The 27,278-nt window shown below is 37.0% G+C and overlaps 3 protein-coding genes across 6 annotated transcripts; 1 reads left to right on the top strand and 2 right to left on the bottom strand.

The window, feature by feature from the left end:
* Positions 1-7,377: 7,377 nt before the first annotated feature.
* LOC131025854 (uncharacterized) lies at positions 7,378-8,469 on the bottom strand. The gene has a single exon (XM_057955639.1). The coding sequence runs from the start codon at positions 8,467-8,469 to the stop codon at positions 7,378-7,380; it is 1,092 nt and encodes a 363-aa protein (XP_057811622.1).
* A 2,522-nt stretch (positions 8,470-10,991) lies between these two features.
* LOC130987016 (uncharacterized) lies at positions 10,992-13,769 on the top strand. Its single transcript, XM_057910575.1, has 7 exons — positions 10,992-11,367; positions 11,462-11,545; positions 12,011-12,151; positions 12,666-12,731; positions 12,835-13,002; positions 13,147-13,461; positions 13,535-13,769. The coding sequence occupies exons 1-7, from the start codon at positions 11,080-11,082 to the stop codon at positions 13,631-13,633; spliced, it is 1,161 nt and encodes a 386-aa protein (XP_057766558.1). The 5' UTR covers positions 10,992-11,079; the 3' UTR covers positions 13,634-13,769.
* A 2,974-nt stretch (positions 13,770-16,743) lies between these two features.
* Positions 16,744-20,034, bottom strand: LOC130987015 (uncharacterized). 4 transcript variants are annotated; one of them, XM_057910571.1, is made up of 3 exons: positions 19,630-20,034; positions 17,590-19,194; positions 16,744-16,984 (listed from the first exon to the last, which is right to left on the bottom strand). In XM_057910571.1, the coding sequence occupies exons 1-3, from the start codon at positions 19,684-19,686 to the stop codon at positions 16,919-16,921; spliced, it is 1,728 nt and encodes a 575-aa protein (XP_057766554.1). In that variant the 5' UTR covers positions 19,687-20,034; the 3' UTR covers positions 16,744-16,918. The 4 variants fall into 4 exon arrangements, with proteins under 4 accessions (XP_057766554.1, XP_057766553.1, XP_057766557.1 ...); XM_057910570.1 differs by having other exon boundaries at positions 17,590-19,203; positions 19,630-19,987; XM_057910574.1 differs by having other exon boundaries at positions 17,590-19,022; positions 19,630-19,769.
* Positions 20,035-27,278: the final 7,244 nt, after the last annotated feature.

The following is a 27,278-nucleotide window of genomic DNA, read 5'->3' as shown; positions in this document are numbered from 1 at the left end:
AAATGACAGTTACTGTGCAGCTGAAGGGGAAGATGGTGAAATTGCAGGCTATCACAAGTACTACTGAGTGTCAACTAATCACTGCTACAACCCTTTACAGTTTGATACACAAGGGCATAGAAGAAGTGGATGAGATATACCTCATAGGTTCCCCATCACATGACCACATTGAGTCCCAACACCCTACTGCTTTGTTAGATGCCTACATTGATGTGTTTGAAGAGCCCCAGGGCCTTCCACCTGCTCGAGGAGTAGAGCACCAGATCATGTTAAAGCCAAACAGTATACCAAGGCAACAACACTCATACAGGACATCACATAGCCACAAGGATGAAATTGAAAAAATAATCAGTAACATGTTGAAGGAGGGCATCATACAACACAGCAGGAGTTCGTTTGCAGCTCCGGTTATTTTGGTAAAAAAGAAGGATAATACCTGGAGATTGTGTGTAGACTACAGGTACCTAAACTCACTTACAGTCAAGCATGACTACCCTATACCTCTTATAGATGAATTGCTAGATGAGTTATTCGGAGCACAATATTTCTCTAAGTTGGACTTGAGGTCTGGCTATTTCCAGATCTTGGTTACTTCTTCTGATAGGCATCTTACTACATTCAGCACACATCAAGGGCACTATGAATTTCTGGTAATGCCCTTTGGCCTTTGCAACGCCCCTGCTACATTCCAATCTCTCATGAATAGGGTGTTTCAGGAACACCTAAGGAAATCAGTCCTTGTGTTTTTTAATGATATTTTGATCTATAGTAAAAGCTGGGAGGACCACTTGATGCATCTTAGGGAGGTGTTGGATCTCCTAAGGCAGCACACCCTCTATGCTAAGAAGAGTAAGTGTCAGTTTGGTCAACAGAAGATTGAGTACTTGGGTCATGTTATTATACCTTTAGGAGTATCCACTGATCCAGAAAAGATTTCTTGCATGAAACAGTGGCCCACTCCTAAAATAGTGAAACAATTGAGAGGCTTCCTAGGGTTGACTGGGTATTATAGAAAATTCATAAGTGGGTATGGAATGATCAGTAGTGAAACAATTGAGAGGCTTCCTAGGGTTGACTGGGTATTATAGAAAATTCATAAGTGGGTATGGAATGATCAGTAGGCCCCTCACTACATTACTAAAGAAGAACAACTTTAATTTGAATCCTGAAGCAGAAGCAACATTTAACCAGCTCAAGGATGTCATGGCCTCAGCCCCTGTTTTAGCTCTTCTAGATTTCACCAAACCCTTTGTGCTTGAGACTGATGCTAGTGGGTATGGAGTTGGGGCAGTGCTGATGCAAGAGCAACGACCTATTGCTTATATGAACAAAACATTGTGCCCAAGGAATCAAGCACTTTCTATATATGAAAAGGAATTTCTTTCAGTGGTTATGGTTGTTCAAAAGTGGAAAACTTATTTGCAAGGGCAACATTTTATTATCAAAACAGATCAACAAGCATTAAAATATTTGCTTGACCAGAAAACCATCAATCCCGTCCAGCAAAGGTGGTTAACTAAGTTATCGGGGCTAACTTATGCTATTCACTACAAAAAAGGGGTGGAGAACAAGGCTGCTGACGCCCTCTCAAAGTGTGGAGTTACAGATATGGAATGTTCAGCTATAGCCACAGCTGTGCCTAAGTGGACCCAGAGGATTACTCAGAGTTATCAAGTAGACACATATATCACTAAGATATTAGCAGCCAAGTTAATTGACAATAGTGCTTATGAGGAGTACCACTTGTCAGGTGACATTCTTCGATATAAGGAAAGGTTGGTGGTTGGTTCAGATTCAACTTTACGGGCTAATTTACTCAGTGAAGTACACAATACCCCTTTTGGGGGGGCATTCGGGGGTGCAAGGTACATATATGCGGCTCAAGAGTTATTTTCACTGGCCTAAAATGAAGAGTGATGTTATCAATTTTGTTAAGGAGTGTGATGTTTGTCAGTGGCACAAAGGGGGTGGAGGTCTTTATCCAGGGTTGCTGCAACCCCTACCCATTCCACATCAAGCTTGGACTCACATTTCTTTAGATTTTGTTGAGAAACTACCAAAGTCTACAGGTAAGGATGTCATTTGGTGGTTATGGATAGGTTTACGAAGTATGGGCATTTTATAGCCCTATCTCACCCCTACGCAGCTCAGTCAGTGGCCAAACTCTTCCTTGATACTATCTATAAACTACATGGTCCACCTGTGAGTATAGTTTCAGACCGTAATAAGGTATTTACTAGCAATTTTTGGAAGGAACTTTTCAAATTAATGGGGACTTCCCTAGATATGTTCTCGGCTTATCACCCACAGACCGATGGACAAACGGAGAGGCTCAACCAGTGTTTGGAGGCATACTTGAGGTGCATGGCTAGCTCTACGCCTAAGCAGTGGGCAAAGTGGTTATCTCTAGCCGAATATTGGTATAATACCAATTATCATAGTAGTTTGAAGTGCACACCATTTCAGGCTCTTTATGGTTTCCCTCCTACTCAATTGGGTCTTGGACCTTACTTGGATATGGTCACTTTCGAAGCTAAAGAGGTACTAGAGGAAAGGGTCACAGAGTCGGATGAAATTCTACGCTGACACGTACCGTCAAGAAAGGGTCTTTCAGATTGGGCATCGAGTGTACCTCAAACTCCAACCTTTTCGTCAGAATTCGGTTTCCTTACGAAGGAATTTGAAGTTGTCAGCTCGATACTACGGCCCCTACACTATTCTGGAAAAAATAGGGAATGTAGCTTACAAGTTAGATCTGCCGGACTCCTTAAAGATACATCCTGTTTTTCATGTATCCCTACTCAAGAAATGTGTAGGATAGAAGGTTGTACCTGAATCTACTCTGTCTGTTACAGATGATGATGGCTCCTATATGGTCGAACCTTCTCCTGTTTTAGAGCACCGGTCTGTTGAACGGAAGGGGCAGTTAGTTTCTCAAGTCTTGGTATAGTGGGTTAACGGAGGCGCCGACCGTGCAACCTGGGAAGATGTGAAGTTCATACACCGCAAGTTTCCGTCTTTTAATCCTTGCGGACAAGGATTCCCTTTGGGAGGGGGTATTGTAATGAATCAGAGCATCGAGCTTGAGGGAGGTGAAAGAAACAATCTTGCCAAGCTAGGGCTCGAAACTGAAATTGGGAATTTGGTAAAGAGGGAGGAATCAATTATGGATACACGTGGCTGAAGTTGGAGGATAGTAGCCGGAAGAATTGCATTTTGAGAAGGAATGCATTTATCTTATTTTTATTTACTTTATTATTATCCTTGTTGTGAGTAGTACTACTTTAGTGTTGTTTTCGGTTATAGCTTTGGGACCACCTTATATATGGGACCTTGGCCAACAAGAAAAGTAAGCAATGAGAAAGTATCTTTCCTCCTCCGATTTCTCTCATTTCTTCCTTATTCTACAATTCCACTTTATCTCTTACAATTACAAATCTATATAGCAAATACAATTGAATTACGTATTGGGTCCATTACAATGGAGTATAAAATATACTCATTTTTATAAAAATATGTATAAAATACCACTCTTAACTGAAGGGGAAAAAGTCCTTGAATGTGAGATAAAAATTGTGTGAAAATTTATTCTAATCAAGAGGACTCAAAATTAATTTGCCGACCAATAATTATATACTATTTTCCGGTGGTAAACTACTTAGGTGGTGTTCGGTTCTTTGGAACAAATATTAGTGAGATACAATATGAGATAAGTTAAGATTGAGTCTTGACTAAAGAAAAGTTATTTGGTTAATTTGATATGTTTTATATAATTAAAAACATATTTGATTTGTAAAATTATACTCCCTTCGTCCGCCAAGAGTATGTCACTTTGGCTAGGCACAAGATTTAATAAAAAAATTAGTGATTTTTACGTAGTGGAGAAATGGTCCACCATTCTTTAAAATGAGTGGTTAAAATTAAATAAGAGATGGTTTTTTTTTTGGTAAATAATGAGTATTTGTAAGGATAAATGATAAGGAAAATATGTGAGACCATGTCTTAAAAAAGAAAGTGACATACTATTTGCGGACGTCCAAAATGACAATTATGACATACTCTTGACGGACGGAGGGAGTATAATATTAAGTTACTGCACATTTACCAATATACCCTAAAAATACCTCTTCCAAAAGAAAAAATAAAAGATAGAAACGTAATCATTGACTGTGATAATTTTGTTCGAGGAGGGAAAGTCTTACTAAAAAAAATGAGAGATTACTTTTTATCTGTGATAGTATCTTGAATTAAGTTGCTACTGTAATATTGCAATTTGCGAACCAAATAAAGGATGCACACTATCATGGCTATATATCTCTTTAATAAAACATGCCCCTAATACTATGTTTATCAACAACCACCCAACCATCCAACCATATTCAATATTTAATTAATTTCTCTCTTCCACATCACTAATATTCATCCCAACCCAACCACTTTTATTTTTATTGGTTTATTAATGACCACCCAACCATCCAACCACAACATTATATATAATTATTTTGTTATTATTTTTAATCGTAATAATTTTAGTAATATTAAATATAAATTAAAATATTACAAAAAGAAATAACAAACTAATAAAAATTTGAATTATGACAAACTAAAAATAGAAATTACAACAACCCAAACTCGAAGTAGAAAAAAAAACAATACATACTAGCATTTAATTATCATCGCCAAACTTTGGCCATATATGCTCGATCAAGTCATGTAATAGAGAGCTGTGAGCTTCTCTATTGCGAAGTTGGGACCTAGTTCTCATATAGCTCGCTAGGTTTGTAATCCTATTCGTAAAGTATACGAAATCATTAGCTTCCTCTCCATCTTCACTTGGACGAGTATTCTGTCTTAGTCGATCTTCGATAAATTCTGTAGGATCATGATAGTTAAGGTAAGTGCTTCTTTCATGATGCATGCCATGGAGACCCAAGTTACGTTGCATATGTGGGCTGATTTAATTGAGTGTTTTATTTATTTTTATTTTATTATTTTCGTGGGTTATATTACGCGGTGGCTGAAATTGGCCCTTAGTTGAGTCAGTTTTGAGTTTTATACTTTGTTTTGACTAAGGATTTGTTTGCTTATTAGATTAGGGTTTGTTTTAAGTTGTTTCCTTGTTAGACTAGGTTTAGTTTTTTCCTATATAAATATATGGATGATATGTAGGCCACGAAAATTGAACCTACTTTTAATCAAAATTGTGAGTTTTATTCTCTCTTGAGAGCTTCGAATTCTTCTTGATTTTTTCAAGATGAATTCAGTTTATCGACGTAACGGCGAGTTCAACCAACCCTTGTCGGGTGTCATTCAACGTCCCCGAGTTGCTGCGTCAACATCACGTTAGGGTTTAGGGATTCGTTCGCCTAAATCATTCTGTGGGTTAGATTAAGAGGTTTTGGGATCTTCCATCCAATCTGTTCCCTTTGTTTTAAGTCTTTCGTTCGCGTTCAATCGATCTGACATCAAGGATCGTATCATTTGGCACCAGAGTCGCGTTTCGTATCCAGGTTTCATTTCTTTCTTCTTGTCAATGGTAGATGTTTTTTAAGGTTTCCGTGCATTCGTATTTCTGTTCCGTCAGGGATTGAGCGGGATACAATCCAGAAGATCAGAGCTGGAGTCAGATTTTCATAGGAAATCAAGTTCTGGCAGTTTTCGAAGATCAGAGCTGGAGTCAGATTCAGGTAAAACAGGAGGCCACAGAAAGCTCTCTCGAAGTCGAAGAAGTCGTATTTCAGGGCAAAATACGATCGGAGGACAGTTAAGGCTTCAAACGAAGGGTTGAAGTTGGATGATCTATTCAACGACGAATTGATGAATTCTTAGGAATTCTTCAGGAATATGACTGGAGCCGATTTGACTACATATATGGTGGAAGAGATGCGGCAAATTGTAAAGAATGAGTTTAAGTCTTTCCATGAGAGATTATATCGAAGGGGTCTTATGAAAAAAGAAATATCTTGCGAGGAAGATTTCGAGAATGCTCATCGATAATTTTATGGCACCAACAACAACAACAACAATCAGCGCCAGAATCAGGGCAATTGGAGGTAGTCTCAACCAATTTCTAGTGGTTCCTCGTCAAAAGAGAATCAATGGAAAAAGGAAGCGCCGCCAAGTGATGACAAGAAGCAGTTCTTTAGGTCTCAAATAGAGGGTGTGAGTTCAGCAAATCAGGGCGATTCGGCAGTTTTCGATGGTTGCAATCGAGATAAGAAGTGTTTCAAGTGTCAGGGATTCGGGCATATTATGAGTGAGTGTCCGAAACAGACAAGTTATGATAATGAGAGATGATAGCGAGGTGGTGACTGATGGTGAGGAGACCGATCCCGATATGCCAAGATTGGAGGGGTCCGACGAAGAAGAGGAGATAGAGGAGATTTTGCCACCTATGGGAAAGCTTTTTGTAGCTACAAAAGTTCTGAGTACCCAAACTCAACCGATGAGAGCGAGCAGTGGGAGAATCTATTTCACACGAGATGTCTTGTTCAAGACGAGGTGTGCAGCGTTATCATTGATGGGGGAAGTTGCACGAATGCGACTAGTAGAGCCATGGTTGAGGAATTGTGGTTGATCGGAAGAGAAGTGAAGCATGACGATATTTTCAACAAGAACTTCTTCATGTTCAAGGTTTAAGAGAAGTCAGAGTTGGAGCCGAAGAAAAAGAATGATGGACAAGGGAGAAAAGCTATAGTCCAACAGTCGTTTTTTGTAGGAAATGAAGATTTGGTTTTTGATCCCGATATTTGAATTGACGACTTGGATTTGAGGATAAATCCCTTTCCTGAGGAGGGGAATGATGTATGCCATTGAGGCCCAAGTTATGTTGCATATGTGGGCTGATTTAATCGAGTGTTTTATTTATTTTTATTTTATTATTTTCGTGGGTTATATTAGGGTGGCTGAAATTAGGCCTTAGTTGAGTCAGTTTTGAGTTTTATACTTTGTTTTGACTAAGGATTTGTTTGCTTATTAGATTAGGGTTTGTTTTAAGTTGTTTCCTTGTTAGACTAGGTTTAGTTTTTGCCTATATAAATATATGGCTGATATGTAGCCCACGATAATTGAACCTACTTTTAATCAAAATTGTGAGTTTTATTCTCTCTTGAGAGCTTTGAATTCTTCTTGATTTTTCCAAGACGAATTCAATTTATCGACGTAACGGCGAGTTCAACCAATGTTATTCAGCGTCCCCGAGTTGCTGCGTCAACGTCACGTTGGGGTTTAGAGATTCGTTCGCCTAAATCATTCTGTGGGTTAGATTCAGAGGTTTTGGGATCTTTCATCCAATCTGTTCCCTTCGTTTTAAGTCTTCCATTCGCGTTCAATCGATCTGACATCAAGGATCATATCATTTCATCTTCCACTATCATATTATGCATGATGATGCAAGCAATTAATCGTTATTTTCCCCATAATATCACGATCCCAAATAATACATGGCCGATTGATAAAAGCAAAACGCGCTTGTAAAACTCCAAATGCTCGCTCAACATCTTTTCGGGCAGCCTTTTGATGTTGAGCAAACATTTGGTGCTTTCGAAGTTGTGGAGCAGGAATAGATTTGATAAATGCCGCCCATTGAGGATATATACCATCAGTGAAATAGTATCCCATATCCCTTTCACGACCATAAACGATATAATTGACTTTTGGTGCTCGATCATCCAAGATATCATCAAAAACAAGCGATTGATCAAGTACATTGATATCATTTCTTAAACCTGGGGTTTCAAAAAATGCATGCCAGATCCATAGGTCTTGTGATGCAACTGCTTCCAGAATAATTATTGGCGTCGCGCTTCGTCCTGCATACTGCCCTGCCCATGCAGTAGGGCAATTTTTCCATTCCCAATGCATACAGTCAATACTGCCCATCACGCGTGGGAACCCTCGCCGTTCTCCGATATGAAGAAAAGCTGTCATATCTTCTTCAGTGGGCCTTTTGAGGTACTCAGCTCCGAAATTGGAAATGACACCTTCAACAAATTTGATGATTGACTTACGAATGACTTGGGCTCTCATTCGTAAGTATTCGTCATGCAAATCGGTTGAGGTGTTGTATGCCAACACTGCAGTACATTTTTGAATTGGAGACATACCAAGACGGCCAGCTGCATCAGGGTGTTGTTGAAAAAATTTATCGATAGCGACGAGCCTGTTCATTATACGTTCGAACAAAGGCTTTCGCATGCGAAACCTTGTTCGAAAATATTCTGGGGGATAGATTGGATCTTCTAAAAAGTACTGCTCAAACACACCTTCATGACCTATCTCACGTTTTCTTTCAATATACTGCCCCCTTGCTCTAACGACATGATTGGTAGGTTGTACATATAGACTTGCGGCATGGATGACCACATCCTCAATGATGCGGTCAAGTTGGCGATTATGTTCGGCAACGCTTTGTTCCCATGCTTCATCATCGCTAGAATTTGAAGCATCAATATTTGAGCTATAGGCCATTTTTTGAAGATGAGTGTTTTCTATCTAGAGTATAGAAAAGATAATTGTTCTGTCATTTGAGAGAGTACATGGATAAATATATAAGCAAGAGCATGATAATATCATGACAATAATTCAGAAATCACATGGGTGGTGCCACCGAAAGTAAAGGCTTTTGAAAATATCGTGACAATAATTCAGAAATCACATGGGTGGTGCCACCGAAAGTAAATGCTTTTGGAAATGTCGTGACAATAATTCAGAAATCACATTGGTGGTGCCACCGAAAGTAAAGGCTTTTGGAAATGTCGTGACAATAATTTAGACATCACATTACATTGAAAATACACAAACTGAAATTACATTGAAATTACACAAAGTGAAATTACATTGAAATTGCACAAACTGAAATTACATTGAAATTACACAAAATAAAATTACATTGAAATTGCATAAACTGAAACTACATTGAAATTACACAAAATGAAATTACATTGAAATTGCATAAACTGAAACTACATTGAAATTACACAAAATGAAATTACATTGAAATTGCATAAACTGAAATTACATAAAGCAACCCTACAACAATAATTTGAATAACACAATAATTAATACCAAACATCATAAGTTCGATTACATTCCATAAAGTTCTGCCATTAGCCGACGTATGAGAGCTTCTTCTTCTGGAGATAACTGATTTTTTTTTTCATCAACGTATTCAACGTAGATGTTTTCATTTCTTTTTCACGTGTGATCCTCATTTCACGTAGTTCAGCAGTGAAAGCATCTGAAACTATCGAAGATTGTGATTCTGTTTGTTTTTCTTTTCTTTTAGCCTTAGCTTTAGCTTTATCCCTACCAATATGACGATTCACTATCTGGAGTTTCTGGAGTGAAATCGGTTGGAGGATCCGCATCTTCATATGTCCTTGATTTTTTTGAGTTGCTGCGACTTTCATCAACACTGTCTTCGTCGCCTGGGTGAGAACATCGTACGTAACCAGTACTATCCAATTTCAGTTCCCAGTTCGGATAGCTGCTCATAACTTTTTCAAACACCTCATGGTGAGTAAACTTAGTTTTACCATAAATTGTTTGAGCTGCTTTCTCGATATCCTCTTTGGACTGACCGCTTGTTCGTCGCTCATATGCTTTCTGGTATGCAGCAACCCACATAGTTACATTTTTGCTGAGGCGTTTTAAACGTTGCATCAATGATTCCAAGGACCTTGGACCTCCAATTTCTGGATTATCTGCTCGACTTCGCTCATACATATTTGCAACATTTTTCTAAAATGACTTACTATTTTGGTTAGTGCCAACAATTGGATTGTTACTGATAAAGCACCAAGCAGACATTAGTGATATATCTTCTATATCACTCAAACTTTGTGCATTGTTGGAAGGGTTTGAAGAGAAATTTTCAGAGGTTTGGTGATATTCAGAAATAGGAGAATTAGTTGGATTATGCAAGAATTCTGAATTCATAGCATAATCAAACTCTGGTAATTCATTGGAGCTTGAAATATCAGCAAGATTTGGATAATAGTCTTGGGAGGGATTGAAATTTTGAGAGTTAAAGAAAGAATTATTGCCTTGATCCATTGAAAAAAATATATAGAAAAAAATACTAGATGTTATATGTAGAGAGGGAAAATGGAAGATTTTGAAGGTGTGTTGAAATATAGCAAGAGTGGTCTCTATTTATAGAGAATGAAAAAAAATATAAATTTTGATATATATATATATATATATATATATATATAATATTTTATATAAAAGATATACTAGTTTTTATATAATATTTTATATAAAAGATATAATATTGCCTTGCTCCATTCAAACACCAATTTGCGTCGATTTGAGTGGCAATCGACGCCACCCGGAGAGGCGAAAGGCTCCGGTGACGCCGAAACACCAGTGGGCGCAGCGGGGTACTAGGGGGGACGGCCACCGCTCAGAGATGCCGGATCCGCACTTGAGGAGGGTTTTTTCTTCATCGCGACACCAAATCGGAACAGACCAGAGGCGACGAGCTCTGGGCGAGGAGAACACAACGATGGGCTCGGGAGAGGTGAATCAAGGGTTGAAACCCTATATCCGCTGGTGATTGAACAAGACGACGGGCTTTGTGATGGTGAATCAAGGGTCGAAACCCTAGATCCGCCGGTGAAAACCCTAGAGCGGCGAGAGGGAGGCGCCGATAGAAACCCTAGAGAGGCGAGAGGGAGGCGCGGTGTGAGAGAGAGAAATATGAGTGAGGATAGGTTAGGTTAATGAGTGTAGAAGATAGGTTTAAGTAGGTGTAGATTAGTTGACTTAATTATAGAGTTTAATTTGGTGTAATTTTTACCTTATTTGGAAAGTAGTCAATTTTAGTGGGACACCCAAAAAGAAAATGTGGTCAACTTTAATGGAACAAGAGGGAGTATTTTTTACATGTATTTATATAAATAGATAGTTTGGGAATATGAAAATTGAATAATTTTACCTCTTCTTTTTTACTACGATCATTTAAAATAATTTGAAAAACTAGGAGGATACATACAAATACCTGTTCTTGTATCTTTCTTTCATTTCTCTCACTCCTGTAACCTTGTCTCTCCAAGAGATACAAAAGAACCGTCCATGTCACTTTCACTCTCTTCTCTACGCAGTCATTTCTTCAAACACTTTAAGTTCTACAGTCGCGCCTCCAGTTTCTCTTCCTTGCACCGCCGCATTCACCGCCATCCTCCTCCCAGCCGCTTACCGCTCTTTCCCCCAATCGGAGCAGGTCAGCTGCAGCAACAACGGTCGAGCCTCTTGACCGCCGCCGCCAATTATTCCACACTTCCATTCAATAATGGCGCTAACCACAATTCATACACTTCGCCTTACCTTTCTGTTCAAATTTGCTGCCCGAAACATATTTCTGTAAAGTTTTCTCGATTTCTTTGTCTCATTAGTATGTGTTTGTGTGTGTTTCCCTAGCATGTAGCTTGTTTTGGAAGTTAAATTTTGATGATAGGACGCGCTTTCGGAGTCTCTTATGTGTTTTGGAGCGAACTCTACCACCATTGACGAACAAAACTTCTGCGGTTCTGATGTGGAGGTACCACATATACTCTTGCATAATTTTGCCACAAACTTAATATTGTGAATTTTCAATTTCTGTAATATATGACGCTTTCTTATCCTGCATTGTTGCTGAGAGGAAATCCCAAATTGGTTACAAACGAATGTTTATTTTGGACTAGTGCTATATGGAAACAACATTATCCCTATTTTTTTTTTTTTTTTTTTTTTGATCGGGCAAAGTCATGTTAGATGTTAGTAATTAGTTCCCCCATCCACTCCAAGAACCACCTTATCTCTCCATTCACCAAATCCACCTTATATCTCCAATCTCCAATTCGCTCCCAAGAGGGATCGAACCCGGGTCACTTCACTTAAGTGAGGACCCGGTGGCCAGTGGGCTAAGCCCCCTGGTTACAACATTATCCCTATTACCTCAAACTCGTTGGATCATTGTGAGTTGCTCTAGTGGTAGCCAAGTCATGGTTATTTGATTTCACAGATATGGATCTGTTCTACATTCGATGTAGACCAGGATGTTAATGAGTGCATTTCACGAGCCGCAAACTCGGTTGGTTTGGAAGAGACACCCAAGTACAAAGTTGAAAAGAAAGATCACATGGATTGGATCAAACTAACTCAGGTAATTATGTTGCTATTATGATGCACGCTTTTGAACAACAGATATTTTAGATGAGCTTTATAGGATTTGGAACAATGGTTGAAAGTTTGCATTGCGAATATTTGGTAAAATCTTTAATCTCCAATTAATCCATGGCTGCTACTAGAATCTTCAGTGTCTTCAGTTTGATTGACATGGACAATTTTAAGGTGCTTAGTTAATCTTATGTATATGGTAGGTTCTATTAAAATTAACGGACATACATATATATCTCGAAACTACGTTTTGATTAGATTATTTTAACTTATTTATGTACTCTAATCGACTTTGGATGAGTGAGTGATTAATGTAAAAAGCTTAAAACATGAAAATGGAGTACATTGGATATGCAAACTCATATCCCACATTCGGAAATTGAAGTTGTTCTAAGCACTTAATAAATTTATTATCTATTCGAACGATAAATGAGAAATCTAGTGTGCTATGGTGCACCCTAATGGTGTTTCTGGCTCTGCTTTTTCTTTGCAAATTCCAGGAATCCTTTCATCCCATGGAAATCACAGAGGGCCTTTGGATTGTGCCTGAATGGAGAAACCCCCCAGTGAGATTCCAAGTCCTACATGTGTTTAAATTCCTCAACTGTTGATCTTAATATGCTGGCAGTTATTTGAGGGGTGCAAATTTATGCCAAATTGAACAACCAGGATCTTCAAGCTACTAACATAATTTTGAATCCCGGTTTGGCATTTGGAACTGGGGAACATCCTACGACAAAGTTGTGTCTACTGCTGCTGCATCGACTGATAAAAGGAGGAGAGTACTTCCTTGACTATGGTACAGGGTCTGGAGTTCTTGCAATAGCAGCACTAAAGGTACTTGAATTAGAACATGTATTCAGCTTTCAACAACATGAGCTGAACTCCACATGAAATAGTATGTTATTGGTCTGTGATTTGAAAAATTACATTTATGCGTTTTCTCTTTTTCCTCTGGCTTACTTTGCCATAATATTGTAGTTTGGAGCGCATCTTTCAGTTGGATTTGACATAGAGGCGCAGGCAATCTCGTCAGCCCGCCACAATGCCGATCTGAACAAGATAGGACCGGAGAAGTTGCAGCTGAGTCTTGTTCCTAGCAAGGATGGTGCTCAGTTTGAGAGCGACATCAGTGTCAAGGATTCATACAACTCGAAGATCATTGCCGAGAAAGACAAGTATGATGTGGTTATTGCTAATATACTGTTGTATCCACTGCTGGATCTGGCAGACCGAATAGTCTCTTACGCGAAGCCGGGTGCCACAGTCGCCATCTCTGGGATCATATCCGAGCAGGTAAACTTGTTCGTGTCGTTGGTGATATATAGTTGTTGAATAATTATTCAACAGATTACTCCTCCTTGTACAGGTCCCAATTGTGATGGAACGTTATTCTGAGTTGCTGGAAGACATCAATATATCAATGATGGATGATTGGGCTTGCATTAGTGGCTCCAAGAAAGCATAAGCCAGTTGTGGTCTTTTTCTTTTTTGTTTTTCTTTCTTTTGCTAAATTAACACTTAAATTTAAATACAGTATATTGGTGGACTCGAATATCAGACTTTTAACTTCCATTAATCATTCTACCGTTAAGCCAACACAAGCACACTTGTCCTTTTATTTCTATCTCACAGAAACTTCATTGACTTTTTAATGTACTAGCAGAAAGAATGTACGTTGTACGTGTAATTAATGTTATTTTATTTGATAATCTATTATTTTAGAAAATCTATTAATTCATTACTTTTATTAGATAATTTATTGAATGAATATATTTATCTATAAGCCTTATCAATAGCTATAGATATATATCACATATATTAAGTGTAATATCTAATGAATTAATATATTCTTATAAATATATAATATGTAAAATAACCTTAAAATAAAATATGTAATAGGTGTAAAATAGGCAATCCACAAGTTGTGCCTTAGAGCATCCGCATCGCTTACACAATGCGGCCTACTTGATCGTGTAAGCCGATGCAACCCTTGCCTACACGAGGGCTACACGTTCTAATGTGTAGCCCATTTGTCCGTTGATGAAAGGCGCGTGTGAAACACGCGCCATTAAAAAAAATAGAAAATTCAATTTTTGAATTTTGAATTTGAAGGCAGCTTTGATTGCCTCGGTTTGCGTGCAAATTTGACCGTTCGATTTTTTTTTTCTTCTCTTTATATTCTCTTTTCCTCCTTCTTCCTCACTTTCACTCCACAATTCTCCTCTTTCAATCTACACCTTTCAAGCCTTTTCTTCTTTTTTCTTCCGACAATGGCGAAATTCGACCACGGTTCTTCGTCTGATTCATCCGACGGTGTAGCTCACGCGATCATGGAGGAGATAGAGTTGCAGAAACAATTGTTTTCTCAAATCTACACCCAACCGGCGCCGGAGCCGGGACGTGTTAAACGTCCCCGATCTTACGTCCACCGTGATCGTGAGGATGCCCATCTACGTCTTATGCAAGACTACTTCAACGACAATCCGACGTACGGACCTACATTTTTTCGACGGCATTTTCGAATGCAAAAAGAGCTGTTCTTGCGCATTGTCGAGGCTGTTCAAGGTGAAGATACTTACTTTCAGATGACCACTAATGCAATAGGTCGGGACTCTCTCTCCCCTTTGCAGAAATGCACGTCGACTATCCGTCAATTAGCCAACAGCGTCAGTGCGGATACTTTTGACTAGTATCTCAAAGTCGCCGACTCTACCGGGCGTGTATGCCTCAAGTTCTGCAAGGTTGTCATCCGGACTTTTGGAGCCCATTATTTGCGTCGTCCAACGCCGGAGGACCTCACACGCCTTACTCAGATGCACGAGGCGCTACATAAACTTTCCGGGATGCTCGGGAGTCTTGATTGTATGCATTGGGGATGGAAGAATTGCCCTAAGGCGTGGCACGGCGCATATACACGCGGTGATCAAGGGGAGCCAACCTTGATCTTGGAGGTCGTTGCATCCCACGATCTGTGGATTTGGCATGCCTTCTTTGGTGTCGCTGGTTCGAACAACGACATCAACGTTCTCAACCAGTCGCCTCTATTCGCCGACGTGTTGGATGGAACGGCCCCGCCTGTGCTCTTTCAAGCGAACCATCGCTACTACCAGATGGGCTACTACTTGTGCGACGGTATATATCTGGAGTGGCGTTGCTTCGTCAAGAGTCCACCGATTGCGACAAATCAGAAAGAGGTGAAATTCAAGAAGATGCAAGAATCGACACGAAAGGATGTCGAACGTGCCTTTGGACTTCAAGCTCGGTGGGGAATCATTCGCAGTCCCGCGCGTAATTGGTACCTGGAGCACCTCCGGGACATCATGTTGTGTTGCATCATTCTCCACAACATGATTGTGGAGCACGAAGGTGAAGGAGCAACCAATTGGAGAGATGACGACGCGGGACATGGGGCGTCTAGTAGTGGCTCGATGGAGAGTGGTCGAGCAACCCCAGTTTCCTTCGAGGAATATATGCAAAGAGATACCCTTCTCCGAGATAGGCAGTTGTACGCCGCGCTCCAATATAATTTGATGGAGCATGTTTGGGCACGTTTCGAACCTTTAGGGCCGGAATAGTTATTTGTAGGATTTGTTTTTATTTTATTAAGTTTTATGTAATTTTTAGGATTTCAAAATTAATGCAATTTAAATTTGAAGTAAATTGTGTGATTTAAATTTATGCAATCAAACTTAAATGAAAAATGAAAAAATCAAAACTAAAAAAATCATGTAGATTATCATGTAATCCCAATGCAGCCTCTTTACACCATGTGGTCCCCCCTCATAAAGTAAGCTATCATGTAACACCAATGTGGATGCTCTTAGGATGCCTTAGACTCTTTTTCTATTAGTATAGATTTTCATATTGGAAATCATTCTGTACAATGTACTACTCCTTCCTTCGTCCCATTTGAAATGTCTCAGAAAAAAAAAGTTTGGAGATTAAGAATTGTATGCACTTTATCTAAATAAAGAAGAGATGAACAATAAAAATAGATCAAAATTAATCTTAAAAAATAAACGTCCCATAAAAGTAATAATTTTATGCCCACGTCATTTTCCGGTTTCAATTCACACGAGACGTCATGTGTCATCTTCAAATATGAATTGTGTTTTTCAATGTCAAAAATTAGTGTCGAGATACAAATGGCACGAAGCCTTTTTATTGAGCCTAAAAATAATAGAGCTACAACATGTTTAAACTTGATAATTTTTTAAGCTTCGGCTGCGTTCCCTTTGATGGATGGCAAAAGAAGGGATAACAACATGCTTAAAAAATTATCCATAGTTATAACACCGAGACTCATATATTGCTGAACAGAAACGGACTTGACCGACTTTAGTAGAAAAGGCAGAGATCTAGAACTTGATTTTTGGGAGTCTGGCAAAATGTTGATTTTGAGTTGAAGAAGCCAACAGAATTAAGAATCGAAGAGTTAAAAACTATAATACAAATAAATAAAATTGCAATGTTAAGAGCATCCTTTCAGCAAAGAAATGCCAATGCCTGATTAGATCAATAATATTCTCCAAAACAAACAACAAACTTTCAGAAAATAGTACATGGTGAAGTCAATTTCAATTAAAAATTGAAAACTAATTAGATAAATTGACCAGTAAAAGCACGAAATCCTTGCTAAACATACATTTATTTTTCCAGATGATCCGAAATGAATGTCACACATAAACAAGAAAGCTTAACTAGAATCTCTTTTGAATGCATTATAAGCCAAAATCCAATTCTTATTTCCTTACCGCTTGAGCTGCCTTCTGACCAGAGCAGGGGCCTTTTTTGGGATGTATACCTTATAGCTCACCTAGATAAAGATTCCAATGGCGCACAAAAAATTATAATTCACCATATGCTGACAATACATTCAATATATGCAAAATACACTCGTTAAGACCCATAAATTGATTTAGTGCCAGTTTTAGCTTGAATTTCAATTAATACATTATGCAAGGCTCATAAAGTGATTTAGTGACAGTTTTAATCTGCAATGATTCGGAAAGTCTGGTTGGTAGTAGGATTTTATGCGTGGCATTTCCCCTCGTATAAATTAAGTGAGCTGGAAAATTGAGATATCCCATGTCATCAACATGACATTGTTTTTTGTACTTTTTCTTAAAAAAGACACAAAACGACATAGTTATGGTGACATGGGATATCTCAATTTTCCACCTCATTAAATTTAAAGAATGGAAATACCACGTGTAAAATTGAAGTTTCCAGTTTATTTTGACTTTTCCAGTTCTGAAAATAACTTGTCACTAAATCGATTCATTTTGGCTAGAAAATCGTGCTAAAATTGTCACCAAGTCGATTTATGATGCTAGAAGAGTGTATTTTCCCTTCAACATAGTATATCAATAAAAGTAAACATCGAACACCAAAATCAGCTAACAAATACTAGGTCATTACCTGTACGAGTTCGCCTCCCCTCATCACTGTCATCGTTTTCTTTTCAAACTGAGAACTGTCCTTTGTTTGTCCAGAGCTATGCTCCCCAGAAGTCAGTTCAACATTAGAAGAACTGAACGCTTGTGTAACTCCAGCTCCAGTACTCGTGTCATTTCCTGATACAGCTTTGACCTCAACAGCAGGAGAATGTGATCTTTTATCTTCCTGCGAACATTCTAGGAGTGCTGATCCATTGCGTGAAGGTGTGATACTTGGACTAGGCATTTGAGGTCTCTCCTCGACGTGTTCACTATCCGGGAGCATTCCAGGTCTCTCCTCAACGTGTTCGCTATCTGGGAGCATTCGAGGTCTCTCCTCAATGTGTGCACTATCCGGGAGCCCATTTCGCTGATTATTCATTTCTTGAGCATCAGAGACACCATGCTCTATTGAAAAATTCTCAACAATATCAACTGTTCTATCGGAAAATGTGGCCACATTAGTCTCATTAAATCTCTCCACCATATTGCTCCTTGGACGAGTTTGGGGCATCTCTCGAAACTTCCTCAGATTTTCTAAAGCTTTCTGCCTAAGAATTGACTCCAGAGCATCCCCTCCTGGAGCAGCAACAGGAACAGACGTCTCAATCTCTTTCTCCTTAGATTTATTTATGTGCCCTTCTGACTGATGATGATTACCTTCATCAATTCTAGACTTTCCCAGTTTGCATACTTCGTCACCAGCAATATTTTCTAGGCATATCCTGTCACTGAATGCAAGACTCGATCGGTTACCTGACTCCATCTTACTTCCGCCTTCATTACTGTCAAAACTTTTTGGAGAAGGATAATCATTTTGATCGTACACAATCTCCTCTTTATGAGGATCCATCTCCCATCTATTCTCGTCTTTACCACGGGGTTGATCAGCAACAGCAATAACGGACCTCAGGCGTCTAGAGTTGTCAACGGGAAAAGGTTCCCTGTCACTGCTACTTACACTAAAACTGGGGTCGCCCCCCCTACCAATTGAAGTACAACTTGGACTCCTATCTTCGTGCTTCTGCTTATCCATGTGTGATTGCCTACGTCTCAGCCTTTCCTTTTCCTTATCAGGAACTACTTTATTCTTTTGACGCTTATCATCTCCGCTACTGCTTCTGCTTCTACTTCTACTTTGGGATGAGGAGCGGCTTTTAGAATCAGAGCCTGAAGAACTGTACACGACATTTCTGGATTTCTTCTTTGAGGATTTCTTTATTGGCTTAATGACATGATCTTTGCCTGATCTTTTCCTTTTTCGCCCACCTGTTGCATCTACATCAGCAATGCTGCTGATAGATCTCTTGCGGCGTTTTCTTTTTACATCTCTTAAGCCAACTCGTGACCGTCGGGCCTTCCTCATTTTGTAATCATTGTCATCGGTGGATGAGGAATCAGAATCTGACTGATAATCTGACAAACGAGAGTCATGACGTCGCTTGTTAGTTTTAGTTATCCTTCTCCTATGATCAGATTTTGAAGTGGAGGATTTATGCTCCAAGTACAATGAGTCATCATCAGAAGATGAACTAACTGAATCATAACTCCGGCGACGCTTCTTTGATTCCTTTCTTCTACTCTTCTTCTGGAAATGCTAACCATTTAACATATTTCACCCAAAGTAGAATTTATTCATAGAATAAAGAATTTATTCATAGAATGCCCTCAAAAAAAAGAAGAATTTATTCATAGAATGCAGGAAAATCCATCACAGTAAAAGCTCATTCTAGTGCAATTTATGACGGTATAAACGGTAATAAAACAGTAGAAAAAGGAAACAGATGTGAACACATTCTGGACCCCAAAGTTCAATTTTAAATTAGGGTTTATCAACAACTTAATTTTTTTTCACATTAGATTTATAAAACAGGTAAATCCAAGCTCATAAACATATAACCAAACACCTCATAAGAGAAATACAGATTCAAACGCACCCCAATTAGGCATATAAATCAAGATTCATTAATTAAGAATTGCGGCAATCATATATTGACCGAAAGAAAAACAGAAAATGACGAACCTTGGATGAAATTTTGTCGCCTCTCGACTTTCGTTTAGAAGAAGGCCTGCTTCCCATTTTTCTATATATTATCCAGCAATTTCTCTACCTCGTTCCTCGTTCTTCCTGCAAAGGATATTATCAAGCAGAGAACAAAACCCAAAATCAATTAGTTAATTAAAGTGGGCTACAGACTAAAAGTTAAGAAAATCAACAAGAACAAATTGTAGTTGGCGGAAGATTGCAAAGGGAAGATGGGAAAAGAATCGGAACGGCTTAGGGATACAGTTTTCTACAATCTGTTTCTGTACTCCGAATATACTTTCCAATCCAAGTTAACAAAATTACATGTCGTTTTTACAACTTATATTAATACTACATGCTATAATTACACCTCGTGTGCTCAATTTTCACGATATTTCGAAAGAAACAATGCTGTCAAATGGCCACATTGAACATGCAAACACAATATTTGGCCACTAATTGAAAAAACACAAATTATGACCATTAATTAGGCAATATGCCTAATATACCCCTAATTGGGCGGACTGGGTAGGGTCAGGAGCGCGGGTCGCGTGCCGAGTAGGATCAGGCACGCGGGTCGGGTTAGGCACTTATGGCACTATTAGTGCCATAAGTGCCAACGAAATTTTTTTTTTACTCCCCCTGCCATGTCTACCCCCAGACCCCGACCCCACCCACCCCCAAGCCAAAATGAACTTTTTAAACACTTTCCCTAGGGTTTAGATATTTCATTTAGGGTTTAGATTATCCATTTAGGGTTTAGATGATGTTGTTGTTTCTATATTTGTTCTGCATGTTTGGCACTTATGGCACTAATAGTGCCATAAGTGCTAAAAAGACAATTTTACTTTATTTTATTTTGGATTTTCGTTGGCACTTATGGCACTATTAGTGCCATAAAATAAAATAACAAAAGTAAAATTTGATTTATTTTTATCTAGGGAGAGTAAATTTTTTTTTTGTTTTTGGCTTGGGGGTGGGTGGGGTCGGGGGTCTGGGGGTAGACAGGGCAGGGGGAGTAAAAAAATATTTTCGTTGGCACTAATAGTGCCATAAGTGCCTAACCCGACCCGCGTGTCTGATCCTACCCGGCACGCGACCCGCGCTCCTGACCCTACCCAGTCCGCCCAATTAAGGGCAAAAACGTCTCAAAGCTATAAAAATGGCCAAAATTTATGTTTTTCAATGAGTGGCCATAATTTGTGTTTTATGATTCATTTTGGCTATTCCAAAATTTTACTCATTTCGAAAAATGTCTCTAATTTATGGTTAGTTTTAAAAGGGATAATCAGTGATTTATACTCCCTCACTCATCTTCTCCTATTTTTCTTTTTGAGTTGTCTCATTAATCTTGTCCTATTTTTATATTTAGTGATGATTTTACACTATAAATAATATAGCCTCACACATTTACACATTTTTACTACACTAATTATACTCTCCTTAATAATCGTGTCCAAAAAAATGAGACAACCCTAATATTATACTCTGCTTAATAATTGTGCTCAAAAGTAATGGAACAAACCTAATGAGACGGAGAGAGTATATTTTAATTTTGTTTTTTATTAAAAAAATTCTTAACTTTCAAAGCTTTTCAAAATGTTCCATTATACTCCATCCGTCCACCAATTCATGTCATACTTTTCTTTTTGGTCCGTCCATCAATTTATGTCATATCCATTTTTAGTAACTATTTATACATTTTTTAATAGGTGGGTCCCAATAAATAATACATTTTTTCTCCACTCAACTAATAAACAATACACTTTACGGGTTCCTTTCTCCACTCAACTAATAAACAATACATTTTTTTCTTAAAACCTGTGTTTCCTCTCCTAAGTCATGAATTAGTGGACGTAGGGAATATAAAACTAGCACATTCACTCATGCATTACACGACGATCGTTTTTCTTAAATAATATTACAAGTCAATAAATATAAAAATAAGATATTGCGTACATATAAATCCAATTAAATGTAAACAAAACACACAAAATGTTATGCATTTTGAAAAACTTACCTATATACAATCGATATCTATATCTATATATATATATATGAAAATGCAGTTTTCAACGGTAAAAAATTACCGCCAAAATTTAAAAACATCAACTATTAAACTATTACTTTCGCTTATTCAACTGAATTCCAACATTTTCGCTAATTCTTCAAAGTTTATTTCAATTTGTTTTTCTCGTTTCTTTTATCTTCGCATTTTTTTTCTTTCTTTCTTCTCAAAAATCGTGCAATTTGACTAATTAAAAATAGTTAATATGCATGTCAATTTAAAGACGATGAAAAAAACTTTAATTTGATATATAATATATAAAAAATGGAGTTAAGCTAATAAAGTTATCACAAGTTAAAAGTTTTAAGCAAAATAATTTTCTCTCTCATCTCATATTTTATTTATTTATCTTCAATTATCTATTTTTGTTTGATTTTATTTTACTTTTTTATATTATTTGTTTATTTTTTTTTATTTTTTTCGTTTTATTTTGTTTGCTTCATTTCATTTTGCTTTTTTTTTTTTTAAGATTAAATTTCATTTTGCTTTTTGATTCATTATTTGCGCATAACCTTTTTTTGGTGTGTGTGTATGATTATTATGGAAATACAATTGTGTAATTTTAATTGTTAAAGTATCTGTACTATTTTTATTATAAAATTTTGTTTATTTTTCTCCACTTAAGTCATGATTTAATTTTACATAAATATTATTAGTTTTTTTTTCCATGTTGTAGCATTTATAACTATTTATTAGAGAGGTAAGAATTATAGAGTATTTGATTGTTTTCATATATTTTGTTATATATGTGTATGGATTATTCTAATAATTTATTTCATTTATTATAATTTTACTTAAAAATTAAAATTTAAATAAATACTTACGTGACTGAACTCGAATTTGAGATCTTTAGTGTCGGTTAACCACTTTATTATTAAACCGACACACACCTATTTTTTCACTATACACTTTCTTAAGGTGTATGCTCACAGAAGGTATAAATAGTGTAAATAATTTGTGAGGATTTGGAAAATATTATTTAAATTATCTTTTAAATTGCTCCATGTAAATTAGTTGGTGGCCATATTTTTTTGAATTATTGGTGGCAACTTGAACTTCTATCTACATTTATATTATGTTATATTAAGATATTTCTATCTGTATTCGTAATTAGATTTTGTATGTATATAAAATTCTGCAAATTTTGATAATATGATCGCACGGGTTACAAAACTCTAAATTTTAGTTATGAAATTGATTTTATATAATATTTTCTGCAAAGGGTTACAAAACTCTAAATTTTGGTTATGAAATTAATTTTATATAATATTTTCTACAAAAGCTAAGATATTTAAAATCACATAAATATAGAATATATAAATACAATATCTAAATATAACTTTTTTTACAATTAAATATAATTAAACTTTGTATAATATTAATATTATACTCTTTCCGTCCACAAAATAAATTCCTAGGAGGGAGTGATACAAATTTTAAGAAAAAAAGTTGTTGAATGTATTAAGATTTAAGAGTGGAGAAAAAGTTGTTAAGTGTATTGAGAGTGGAGAAAATGTGCTGTAATTAGTATTGAGAATGATGAAAAAGTGAAAAGTAAGTGACGGGGTATAGTCCAAAAATAGGTAGAAAATTCTTTTGTGGACGTCCAAAAAAGAAAAAGTAGGTAATTCTTTCGTGGACGGAGGGAGTATATAATATATTTATTTACTATAATTGTCATTACACTTTATATGAAATTGAAAATTTTAGTATTTTCAGATGTAGGTTTGTTATTTCGTTATTGATGTGGATTATTATTATTTTTAAATAATTTCATTTGCTTATATTTAATTATGTTAAATATTTATATTTATTTAACATGTCATTTTTGTTTATTACGTATATTTATTTAACATATTTAATTTCGATGTTCGCCGTGCATCGGACGGGTAGACGTACTAGTATCTATAGTAGTAGTATCATCATTTCAACCATCCTCATAACGTAAAATTTTAAGTCATCCTCGACGTCGTACTCTTGACACTACAACATACAATAATTGGTCATGTGTAAACTCTGATCTTAGAAAAAATAAACCAACATGAGAAAGTAATTAACCTTGACTTTTATTGATCATAAATGTATAAGAGATAATTAGCGGGAATTATCATCGTTCAAACTTAAATGACAATCTTGGATCATTAGGAGTCAATGACATTCTTGAAATCAAAACTTTTTTATTTGCATTATCTCCTATAAAAAAATCTGCACATTTTGTAGTGACCGGCTCTTTTATATATATATTAAATCCGATAATGCGTGTTTATTATTTTTCATCAGTGAATGAAATCGGTTATTATCCTGATATGAATTCAGCTTATGATCCTGAATTTATATTGTTAAAGCAGTCAATGATATTATTTCAGAGTTATAGCTGACTTAGCAAAGTCACGTTATTTATTTAAGTGAGATGGAACTAGAATTTATTTTTATATTTACTCAGGTCGTGAATTATTTTCAGACTCGTGAAATTAATTAAATCTGCAGATTTAATTTAGATATCAGAACAACAAATGAATTAAATCTACGGATTTAATTTAAATTCATTTTATAACCTATCGTTTTTAGCAAGGCAGGAAATCACATGTCGAAATACGAGATTTATTTAAATAAACAGTGTCAAGCAGATACGAACACGCGATTCATATTACAGTTACAGAATCACCGAGACATATGGTTATATTTTATTTATTCACCACAATCTCATTCTCATACCTTACAACTTTTACTTACAAATCCTTCTAATCCTATTTCCTATCTCTTTAGATTACTAACTGCAAAAGGAAGAAAGAAAGAAAAAGGGGAAAGGACGTGTGGGTGTGCTGGAGCAGCAGCTCCCACCCCTATCTCTGCATTCTTCTCCCTCCTAGCACACTTAAGTGTGCAGTCCAGCTACCTTCTCTATGGCTGCCCCCATCCCATCTAACCCATACATCAGCCACCCTACCTCTGCACCCTTCTCCCTAGCTCACTCAAGTGTGCATTCCACATCCAACAACTTCATTTTGTTCCAGATTTCGGCTGTTCGCCGGGAGTTACAGCGGCGGCGGCGATTTTGGATTTTGGGAATTTAGGGCTCGCTCTTCTCACTTCGGACATACTATCAGCGAGAGAGAAGATAAGGAGGGAGAGACAGGTGCGGCCACGCCGGACCTAGGCTCGGCGGTAGCCGATGCCGGTCGGAGCAGAGGCGGCGACTGAAATCATCGACTGATGTTGAGATGGAATTCTCGACTGATTGAGAGAGAGAGCTCGACTGTTCTGAGAGAGAGGGAGCGAGAGCTCGACTGAATGAGAGAGAGAGAGAGATTCAGTTGGGCCTTTATTTTCATTTTAATTTGGGCTTCTCCCTTTTTACTCAAAATTGGGCCTTTGTTATTTTATTCCAATTGGGCCGATTCTTTCATATTAAAGCCCAACTGCATTTTATTTTAATTGGGCTGGTGTATTATCTCAGCTGGGCCTTGATTGATTAATTTATTTGAGCCCAACTATTCATTATTTATTCATTTGGGCCAAGAGTTATTTAATTACTTAAGTCAATTAATTATTTCAATTGAGCCTTTCATATTAATTATCCAAGCTCACTTCTACTTAATTAATTATTGGGCTGCCTTATGTTGAGCATTTTACTTATTCGATCTCATAACATTTCAAATTCTCATTATTAAGCCCGATTAATTATGAGGTTATAAAGCGAATAAGCTGAAGTATTTATTTATTTTCTATCGACTACGAGGAGCAGGATTTATTTAATTGGCGGATTAGAACACCCTGAAGAGAACGGATTAATTTTAGTTAATTATCCGGCTTCATGAGACGAGACTTAGCTTTTGTTTAAATCCGATAGCCTGGATTAACAATAGAAATTCCCTGATTATTATCTCAGAATAATAAATCATGCATAAGAGGATCATGCATCGTTAATTTCGTATTCTCATTATTTGAGGATTTTGCTCGAGCAGTATCTTATTTATATTCTCGTAATAAAGGTCAAGCACGAGATTAATAATCAATCAAGGAGCTACTGTACCACAGAAAGTTTCTATCAGGTGGGCATTACTTTCATATATATCAAATGAGTTTAAATGTTACGTTCAAGCAAGTTATTTCATGACAAAATCTTTGAGTTAAAATCATTTCAACTGTTGTCTTGCCATAAATGTTTAAATTTTGGTATGATATCTATCTGATGTGTTGTGTAATCGAATTCGGGTCCTGAGCAGTTGATAGCTATCCTGCTAGGGCTAGTGTACACGTGTGACCGTGAGTCATCGAGCGGGTTGGCCGATCAGGTGTCCGTGAGAGGTGGCCACCTCTCCGGCACGAAATTCCAGATATGATCGATTACAAGAGAACTTAGTCTGATCAGACGAACTTTAAGAATCACACATGAATTTAGTAAGCTTGGGCCTTTTAGCGAAAAACCCCCGTGCTGTACTGTTTATGATGGCATGACAATATACTACTTTACGAAGCATGTTATATTTCATTATAGGCTTATGTGCCCACTGAGTACCTTTGTATTCAGCCCTGCATGTATTTATAAATGTGCAGGTTGAGCAGTAGCCGATGGTGATGAAGTGACGAGCAGGATCTTCTTTTGTCTCGATGTTATATGTTTTGAAAAACTCTTGGGTACATGTCTTCATACATGTAATCAGAAACCTTATTACTTCCGCTGCGTACTCAAAGAAGTCTTATGTTATTTTGGCTAAGTCGGAGATATCCGAACTTACTAGTTCAATCGAATCATTGCAACTAAACCTTCGTTATATATGTTAAATGTTTCCTTTGTTATCAATGAAAAGTACGATCCTTCTCTATTTATTCATTCCCCTTTTCTACTCCCGCTTCTTATCTCCCTCCCTTAGTCATGGTTTCCCGGTTTAATTATCCTTAATTAAGTCCGATCGTGACACATTCAAAACATGATATACAAGCCTTGTTATTATTAATGTATGAAATTTCATTAAATTATTAAATTTTAATTTTGGCATATTGATTATTTTAACTTTAAAAACTAAACCTTATGATTCAATATTCAATGAAAAAAAGGTAATTCATATTTCAAATTAAATATAATTGCACACATTTGTTATCCAATATATAATAAGCGATAAACAATAATATAAAACAATAAATTTTGTTTAAAATAATACTCCCTCCGTCCACGAAAAAGAGTCTTATTTCCCCTCTTTGTTTTGTCCACAAAAAAGAGTCATGTTTCACTTTTTATACAATTTTACCCTTTATAAATTTGTGTATTTACTTTATTTGCCACTAAAAACCCTCCTCAATAATTAAGAATTATCCACACTTAAACTTACTTAAATACGATTAACAATAAAAATGTTTAGAATTCTTTATGTTTGACCACTTAATTTCTCAGTCAATATCATCTCTGCTCAAAGATGAAACACTAAAAAATCCTAAAGACTCGCCGCCTCTCTGCCTTCTTCATTGTTCATCTTCGAAAAACCCTAAATCGCCTCTTTCAAGCGCCGCTTCTCACCTTCTTCAGTCTTCACCCTAAGGCGCCGCCTCTCTCCTCCATTGTTCATTCGTCTGAAACCCT

The sequence above is a fragment of the Salvia miltiorrhiza genome, chromosome 5 (genome assembly GCF_028751815.1).
Source record: "Salvia miltiorrhiza cultivar Shanhuang (shh) chromosome 5, IMPLAD_Smil_shh, whole genome shotgun sequence".
Lineage (NCBI taxonomy): Eukaryota > Viridiplantae > Streptophyta > Magnoliopsida > Lamiales > Lamiaceae > Salvia > Salvia miltiorrhiza.
The sequence above is the reverse complement of the archived record's forward strand: the minus strand, read 5'-3'. Positions and strand labels throughout refer to the sequence as shown.

Coding starts and splice junctions, on each gene's coding strand:
- LOC131025854 (XM_057955639.1), bottom strand. CDS start 8,469: ATGGCCTATAGCTCAAATATTGATGCTTCAAATTCTAGCGATGATGAA.
- LOC130987016 (XM_057910575.1), top strand. CDS start 11,080: ATGTCACTTTCACTCTCTTCTCTACGCAGTCATTTCTTCAAACACTTT. Junction 12,732..12,834: donor CTGAATGGAGAAACCCCCCA/GTGAGATTCCAA, acceptor TTGAACAACCAG/GATCTTCAAGCTACTAACAT. Junction 13,003..13,146: donor TTGCAATAGCAGCACTAAAG/GTACTTGAATTA, acceptor ATAATATTGTAG/TTTGGAGCGCATCTTTCAGT.
- LOC130987015 (XM_057910570.1), bottom strand. CDS start 19,686: ATGGGAAGCAGGCCTTCTTCTAAACGAAAGTCGAGAGGCGACAAAATT. Junction 19,204..19,629: donor GCGACAAAATTTCATCCAAG/GTTCGTCATTTT, acceptor TTAAATGGTTAG/CATTTCCAGAAGAAGAGTAG. Junction 16,985..17,589: donor GGGGAGGCGAACTCGTACAG/GTAATGACCTAG, acceptor ATCTTTATCTAG/GTGAGCTATAAGGTATACAT.